The 9,061-nt window shown below is 36.0% G+C and overlaps 1 protein-coding gene across 1 annotated transcript in view; it reads right to left on the bottom strand.

Moving 5' to 3' along the window:
• MAT1A (methionine adenosyltransferase 1A) overlaps positions 1–8,149 on the bottom strand; it is a 37,727-nt gene extending 29,578 nt beyond the window's left edge. Inside the window, exon 1 of the mRNA XM_027857768.1 lies at positions 7,834–8,149. Coding sequence (XP_027713569.1) covers positions 7,834–7,927 — 94 coding nt within the window. The 5' untranslated portion in view covers positions 7,928–8,149. The remainder of the gene's footprint in view (positions 1–7,833) is intronic.
• Between the last annotated feature and the right edge of the window lie 912 nt (positions 8,150–9,061).

The raw sequence follows: 9,061 nt of genomic DNA on the forward strand, positions 1-9,061 counted from the left end.
AGCACTTTGGCCTTATAGTCACATTCTTAGATGTCAGGTTCAAGTTTCAATTTAGCTACAAAGAACAGTTCTTTAAATCACTCCTCTTTCTCCAGTGAGGAGTAAGTGCTAAGAACAGGGCCACGCAATCGTGTGAACACTATTAATTAAAACAAGGAACTTCTAGGAGTGTAGCCAGGGAACCTGAGTTACTGTATCTAAGTTGTACTAGGCTCTGGTCCAGACAGATATTAAACAACATGAAACATATTTGTACTGTTGTCTTTTATCAATTTCCTCTACGCTATTTTACGCAACATCTACCTGGCATTACTTTCTTCATATTTTAGGCTCATTTTACCAGCGGGAGTTTGCTTGTAATATTTTTTGTTTCTATTTTTAAAAAAAAAATCTATACCTACAAGTGACTTTCAATTATTTACATAAAAATTATCACTCTGGGAACTGTCTAACTGAATTTGATTGGAATGTAAATCTGTTTTAAACAATATATTATGCCATACATTCCCAAATCAAATAGAATTTATTTTAGTATTTTCTACTTCATAAAATAATCCACTAGTCTGGAAGTAGAAAGCTGACCATATACACAAATATTTTCTGTATAGAATTTTTTAAATGAAACTAAAGGGGAAATATGTCTAGGATCCTTTCATGCTCCAACACTGTAAGTGTTCTATTACACTGTACATCATACATTTCACTATAAGCGTTTTATTAGAATGCAAATTTAAAACTCTCTATAGTCATTGCTGTTCCTCTAATAGTTCATATTGTCTAACAAAATTCATATCTATTCATATTCATCGAAAAATAGCTCATATTATCTTTTAAAAAAACTTAGAATAAGCTCCACTCACTATGCCCTAACATGAAATTTTGAACGTTGTGAAGAAATTTTGAACCTGCATACATGGCTTGTCCAAAAATTCAAAGCACAACAGCTTAAGAATTGGGTGGAACCATCCAATCCAGTTGCTTCATTTTACAGGTGAGGAATCTGGAGTACAGAGAGGAGAATGACTTATCCAAGATCACACAGGTAATAAGCAGACATACAAGCCAAATCCAGTTTTTTTTCTTACTTCCAAATCCAGCACTCATACTCACAAATGTTTTCGAAACCCCTCATCTTGCTTTAACACATAGAGCATCTGAACAGCTACCACATCATAGAAACTAGAGAGCCATTCAAGGGCTATGTATCATCCAAATAAAAAGATTAGAATGACTATCCTCAATTACAATTTAATGAAGCACTACCATATCCCCCTGCCTGACTCCCTGTGTCTCATTTACTGGGTGGAATGGGAAACTGGAGATAAAATCTCATGGTGTCAAAATGGATATACCAGATACACTTTATTACATACAGAAGAGGCAGCCAAAACTGTACCTGATTGAAGAAAGGGTATAAAAATTAAAATTCAATTCAGCAAACATCTATTAAATGTCTGCTAGATGTATGGCACAATGTTAGGTTTGGGGGATTGCAAAGACAGTAATGAAAAAATCCCTTCCTTTAAGCAACTTATGTTCTCTTGCCAAGTGCTTTGTACACCTCAGGGTGCTTCTGGGACCTCCATGAATGATGCAATCAATCAACAGTCAGTATATATTCACTCTGTGTGCCTAGAAGTATACCAAGTGCCATGGAGAATACAGAGCAGTATAAGATAATGGAGAAGAAGCCCGGTCCAGGGTACAGAGACCTTCTCAAAGTTGGCCAATGTCTCCTAGTTTCTTTATCATGAGCAACAATGAACAAAGGTCATATGCCAATTCCCTAATGGCCTACTGAAGCAAGTGAGTAGAGAAGTAAAGCCTACTCCTATTTACATATGGCCATCAGACGGTCAGTCAAAGAAGGAGCCTTCTCTTATGAAAACAAGAGCTTGAGAACCAAATGCTCATGGGAGATAGATCTCAAAATCATCTACTTTGTGAGTATGACACAACCAAATTGAATAATTCGGTCAGCTTTTGGATACACAAGTATCCAGTTAGATGGAGGAAAAAGAAGCTCAAAGTAATATGGAAACCATAGTACTTATTTCAGAAGTTTGACAACATGCAATTTATTGGCATGGTATTCCTTCCACAAGTACAGATTGCAACCCCACTATAACAAAGTAATTAGTCTTCAAGAATTGGTGAGGCCAAAAAATGCATCACCCCATGGCTGCTGACATGGTGTTGAGACTCTTAAAACTTAGCTAGTCTGTTTCTCAGACAGTAGACAGATGGCCCATCACCAGGTCCAGATTAGAGCTTTTCCAGCTGGGTAAAACCAACAGAACTTCAACTCTGCTGGCATGGCTATCAAGAACTCAGAATTCCTTCCATTGAAGAATAAGAATTTATGATATTTTATAGGCTACATCTAAGGTCTGATAGAACACATTCGCATATAATGCCCACTTCAAAATCCTCTAAACTTAGAGGAGTCACCCATTTTGCTAAACAGGATTGACTAAGCTTGATGAAGGTTAATTGAGTATGTGTTCCTGGTTTTCATTAAGAAGGTACAACAATTAGTTCACAGTGGATAGAGTGCTGGTCCTGGAGTCAGAAAAACCTGAGTTCAAATCTGTTCTCAAATGAGCTGTGTGATATTAGGCAAGTCACTTAACCTATTTGCCTCAGCTTCATCATCTGTAAAATGAGGTTAATAATAGCATCAATCTCCCAAAGTAGTGAGAATAAAATGAGATATAGAGTAAAGCACTTTACAAATCTTAAACTGTAAAAATGCTAACTATTATTATAATTGTGATTATTGGTAGAGAACGAGATACAGGAAAAAATAGTGATAGTCCAACATGACTATTATGGAAGTGTTTTGCATGACTACAAATGTACAAACTACATTGAATTGCCTATCTTCTCAATGAGAGTGGGTGGGAGGGAGGGAGTGAATTTGGAACTCGAAGTTTTAAAAACAAATGTTAAAATTTTTTTTTACATGTAACTGGGAAATAAGATACACAGGCAATGGGGTATAGAAATCTACCTTACCCTACAGGAAAATAAAAGGAGAAAGGGATAAGAGAAGGGGGGAGGTGATAGAAAGGAGGGCAAATTGGGGGAAGGGATAATCAGAAGCAAGCCATTTTTGAGGAGGGACGGGATAAAAGAAGAGAGAGAATAGAATGAACAGGGGTAGAGGGAATAGGATGGAGGGAAATACAGTTAACAATAGTAACTGTGAAAAAATTTTTTTTCCGAAACTAGTCTCTCTAATAACAACCTCATTTCTCTAACATATAGAAAATTGTGTCAAATTTATAAAAATAAGAGCCATTCCCCAACTGATAAATTATCAAAAGATATAATGTTTTCAGATGAAGTAATTAAAGCTATCTTTAGACATATGAAAAAATATTCTAACTCACTACTGAATAGAGAAATGCAAGTTAAAACAATTCTGAGGTACTACTTCATACCTATTAGATTAGATAATAGGACAGACAAGGTAAATGACAAATGTTGGAGGGGATATGGGAAAATAAGACATTAATGCACTGTTGTCAGAGTTGTGAATTGATTAAACCATTCTACAGAGCAATTTGGAACTATGCCCAAAGGGTTATAAAACCATGCATACCCTTTGACATAGTAATACCATTATTAGGTCTGTATCCCAAAAGAGATAAAAAAACAAAAAGGAAAATGACCTATATGTACAAAAATATTTATAGTAGTTGTTTGTTGGGGGCAAAGCATTAGAAATTGGGGGTATCCACATCAATAGGGGAGTGACTGAGTAAGTTGTGGTATATAATTATGATGGAATACTATTGTACTATAAGAAATAATGATCAGGTTGCTCTCAGAAAAACCTAGAAAGACTTACGTGGGTTGATGTAAAGTGAAACATAGTAGATACAGAGTAACAGCAATATTGTAAGGCGAGCAGCTGTGAATGACTTCGCTATTCTCAGCAATACAATGATCCATGAGCAACTTTTTTTTGGTTTGTTTTTGTTTTGGTTTGTTTTTTTCACCTTCATTATTTTTCTGGAATTTTTCATCTAAGTTTTCTTTCACAACATGACTATTATGGATATGTTTTGCAAGACTACACATATATAACCTAAAAAAATTGTGACAATCTTTGCTAAGTACGATCTTTTCTCTGTAAGTGTCACCACTGTCAAAATGTCAAAAGAGGCAATATGTTATAATGTTAAGCGTATTGGACTTGGAGTCAGTAGACCTGGGTTTGAATTCCCTCCTCAAAGACTTACTAGCTTTGTGACCATGGAAAGGTCACTTAACCTCTAAGATCCTCACTTTTCTCATCTTTTAAATGGGGATGATAATAGTTGTACTACCTAATTCATAGCCTTTCTGATGTGAAATGTGAGTAGTTATTATGCTCATACAATTTTGAATCTCTCAATACATGAATAAGTTCATATTATAATTGTGTATATGCCTTTATCATTTATACTGATGCTTCTTTCACGAAGGAGTGACTGATTTCTTTTCCACATTGCCTTTAAGGTAAATAAGTTTCCAGCTGTTAGCTATTATAACCATCTTTTATGGATGGCTTATGGTGTGCTAATCCCTACCCAGGAATCTTTCAGAGGGACATAAATCTGGTGGTATGCCTCCCCTGGAGGTCCAAATAAGCAGTAGATTCCATTCTTGAGAAGGACCATGTTTTTTCAGTACTGAAGAACTATCATTCTTATACAAGCTAAGGGAGGGTACAGGATGAGTTAACATTTATTAAGCTCCTCTTATGAACAAGATATAATTACTACACTGAAGTATCTTATAATCTATGTGGAGAGACTGAACATATGCATTTTAAAATGGATACATTATGTCCCAAATGAGTGGTACAACATAGTAAGGGCTCAAAGATTTCAATAGACTTGAGCACAGTCTAATGAAAGGGACAAAAGGGATATGCATTCTGTTTGGGTTTATCTTTTATTAGTATTGTTAAATATTGCAATTATAGTCTGAAGCTCCATATAAATGTTGCAGTTTTAATTTCTTTCTAGCACCAAGACTATGGTAAGATGAAATTGTTTATATTATCTAAAAAATAATTTATTTTGAAATAAACACAAATTCCAACTTTTTCAGTTATTATTTTGATCCATCAATGTTGCATCCATAGAACTGTTATTTCATTGGTATGGGTACTCACTCTAACCATTAAAAGCACAGCCCATACATCCATGCTTGCTGATCTTGTGTTACCCTTGTTCGGGGGGTCTATGCACAATGTTAGGGCCTTCTTCCAGATCTCTTGATGGCTACCAATGCTAATGAACCATGTGGACTATCCTCCATTGAGAGCATGGACTCCCAGAATATGATCATCCTACTTCCTTTTCTAGGCATTCTAGATCATCTTTCATAATATCCTTTACAACATTGTTATGCATGATTCTTCATTGGTAATATGCAGCCATATTTTCCTCTCTGCTGTTTTTCAGTATTAAATGATTCAAAACTACCTTATTTCAAATATGGTACATGTTGAAGTTTCCCCAGACTTGGTGGCCTATGACTATTCTCATATAATGGAAAAAATAAAATGTCAACTTAACGAATTTAGAGTGAAGGGAAATGCTGAATAGGAATTCATCTAAATGGTGGTACTTGGTGTTCAACATCATTCATTGATCAACTTTTTCATTTTTCAACTATTCAACACATTAGTATTGTATCATCATGGGCTCTTTGAAGGCCCAACCTGGTCATCCAGGGTCCTAAGTTTTTCCCCTAGGTACAGAGAGTCAGAATTCTAATTATCAGCATTTAATAAGCATTTGGAGCTCTCTAGAATGCACGAGACAAGGCAGTATACTGGAAAATAAATGCCATGACAATCCCAGATACCATACTTCAAAATTAGTAGACAAAAAAATTGAAGTGGGAAATAAGAGGATATAGACATAATAACATTCACCTACTGCACAGGGAGGTGGGGAAGGGACTAATGAACCAAAAGGAAATATCAGGCAGGAAAAACAAGAGGCAAGCTAGGGGAATGAAAGGTAGTCAAGATAATAAATGTTTACTGGACTGAGTTTCTTTGAGGGAGTAAACATGTTATGTTGCAATACATTTCAAGTTATCAACAAAGCCTCTAACACACAAGCACATGCTTGAACTGCAGGTTTGAGGGTTGCCAAAATGTGTTGTCATGTTAGTCTAAAGTACAAAAAACTTTATGCAGAGCTCCAAAATACATCTGAACTCTATGATACCCCTATATCTATAACATTTATATAAGAATAATGCCAGAGACTGGAAACAACTAGACTTTCAATAGTGCCTTCACATTAGCAGAGCATTTTATAGCCATTTCCTATCAGATCATCAATAGTCCTGTAAGATAGCTACTACAGATATTATTGGTAAACATTTTGCAGAGAAGGAAAATGAGGCTCTCAGAAGGTAAGTGACTTGCCATTGATCACATAGTTAGCAAGTGTCAGAGGCAGAATTTGAACTCAATTCTTCCTAATTCCCCGGGTCCAACACTCAGTCTGTAACGCTGTGTTGTATCTTTGGGAGGCCATGGCATAAAGTAAAAAGAAACAGAGTCTGAGTCAGAGACCCTGGGTGTGAATATAGCTTTTGCTAGACTGACTGTGTGGTGCTGAGCAGATTACTTCACTTTCTGAGTCTCTGTCTTCTCATCTGTAAAATGTGGAAGTTGGACTAGATTATCTCCAAGGTCCCTTCCAGCTCAAAGCCTACAATTCTATGATCTCAAAGGTCTCTTTGGTTTGAAATCTTTTATCCTATGAAGTTGATCATAGTTACAACTGTCAAGAATGATGATTTCCCCTCCTAAGGTAGTTATTGTTCATATGCCTTTGCAGGAGCAGAAGAGCAAATAATTATCTTTTCAGCCAAAGCTTTTTTTTCCTTCACATTTCCTAAAATAGCAGACATTTGATACTATCTCTTTCTTTCTAAAGTACATTCACTTAACATGGAAAACTCAGTGACCCTTGTCCTTGTTTGAAGGAACATTTTCTGTTGACTCAAGCTGCATATTGGTGGCAGATGACCCCTTGATTTTTTTTAAATATATAATTTTAAATGTTCTGACCATACACATAGACATTCAGCTGATTGATTTTGCATTACCAATTCAAGTAACCCCATACATTTCCTTACTTAAAAAAATATAATAAGATACTTGTGAGGCTAAACATACTGCATATATTATTGTTTTGTATCCAGTTCTTTTATGTTTTCTCTCTGACAGCTGAGAGTTCAACTTTTCTATGAACATGTGTTTTCTAAGGCTTTGAGAATATGGAGACCAAATCCAATCCCCATTCATACTCGTGACAGGATTATTATTATTATTATTATTAGCAATAACAATAATAATAATAGATTTATATAGTGCCTTAAGGGGTACAAAATGCTTTACATATACCTTCATTTTATCTTCACAACATCCCAGAGAAGTTGATGCTAATATGTTATCTTTATTTTACAGATGAGAAAGTCAAATAATAAGTGACTTGTCCAGAGTCATACAACTAATGAATGTCTAAGGTAGGATTCATATTCAGATCTTCCTGACTCCTGGTCTAAGGCTCTATCTACTGCATATCTAACTGTTCTGGTTTGTTTGTTTGCTTGTTTGTTTTGAGAAGTAATACAAAAGTCATATAACTAATATTAATAACTAATAACGTTAATACAACCTGCCCTCTTCTATGGCATTGTTGACACTCCCTATATTTTTCTTTGGGCAACCACCCACCTCTTCCATCCCACGTCACTAATTGCTAGTGACTTAATTGTGTGCAGCCGTTCCCAGGTCAGCTAACTTACCAGGATGCCCTTCTCCTACAGACTCCGAAGTAAACATAAAAGCACCTTCTTCATTCAGAGAATGGTCACATAAGCCATCCACAGGTCCATTCATGTTGCAAAACTTTCCCTGTAAGTTTCCTGAAAGGAGCAGCTTGAGGATTCTGATTGCACCCTGGTTTCCTTTGGGAGCCAAAAGGAACTTCCCACCCAGCAGAGCTGTTTCTATCTAGGAGACTGCCTCTGCCTGCAGATCTTTGAGCAAGTGTGAGTAGAACAAGGATGTATGAGAAAGTGAATGAGTGAACTGAACTGGCACGTGCCTCTTCCCCCTATCAGTGTCTCTGGTTGATTGGATCTTTAGTTCCAGTTGCTCCTATATATGGAAAAGTGAAAGTGCCTGAATAATCATGGGAGAAAATTGGAAGAGTCCATTTGCTGGGAGTGGAGGGGAGCCTTCTTTCTTTGGGGGAACTTCAATGAACTCTGATCCCCCACAGCATAAAATTCAGTATTGCACAACAAGAAACCCTATGATTTTTGCAAAAGCGAAGAACCCATGGGATCCTTGATCGGCTTCATTAGGAATTTATGAATTAGTCCAATTTTGACATCCCCTTTGGACAGATGGAAATGTTTTCACATGTGTACTGTTGTTGCATGAAAATAGCAAAATGTGCGATCAAACTCTCCTAAGGAAATGTGAGAGACTAATAATTGATTTGGAGTGGGAGAAAGGATTGTAGCATAATTTGTCTTTGTTACAAGGTATTTCTCCTTGTTTCTTTTCAGTATTTCTTTTGTTTTCTTCTTTCTTTCTTTCTTTCTTTTTTTTTAAATTTGTTTATTTTTTTTTCTCTTGTCCACTACAGGTTTCTCTGTCTATATATATCTGTTTGAGCTTATCACTAAAAGAAAGCCAAAGCTAAATTCTGCCTTTGGTTTGCAGTTGTTGAAGTACAGTTTTAACATAGTTTCCTCTTAAAAGGAAAGCATGCCTCTTTGTTTTCAAGTCTTCTTTGACCACACTAATTATTGTAAAAGGTATTTCTGCCTTTATGAAGTTGTTACATAACAACCAGATGGACTGTTAGTGAATCAAGTTTCCCAAGTTACAGCAGAGAAAATGGATTTTTTTTCCAGGAAAGGATTTTAAAAGTGAAAAATCATTCCTGGAACATTTCGGCTACAGAAGAGTACAATTTTCTAGAGCCTTCAGGATAGAAATGTGATGTTTATATGTATGGTA

Source organism: Vombatus ursinus, unplaced genomic scaffold (genome assembly GCF_900497805.2).
Source record: "Vombatus ursinus unplaced genomic scaffold, bare-nosed wombat genome assembly UNPS02000749.1, whole genome shotgun sequence".
Classification (NCBI taxonomy): Eukaryota; Metazoa; Chordata; class Mammalia; order Diprotodontia; family Vombatidae; genus Vombatus; species Vombatus ursinus.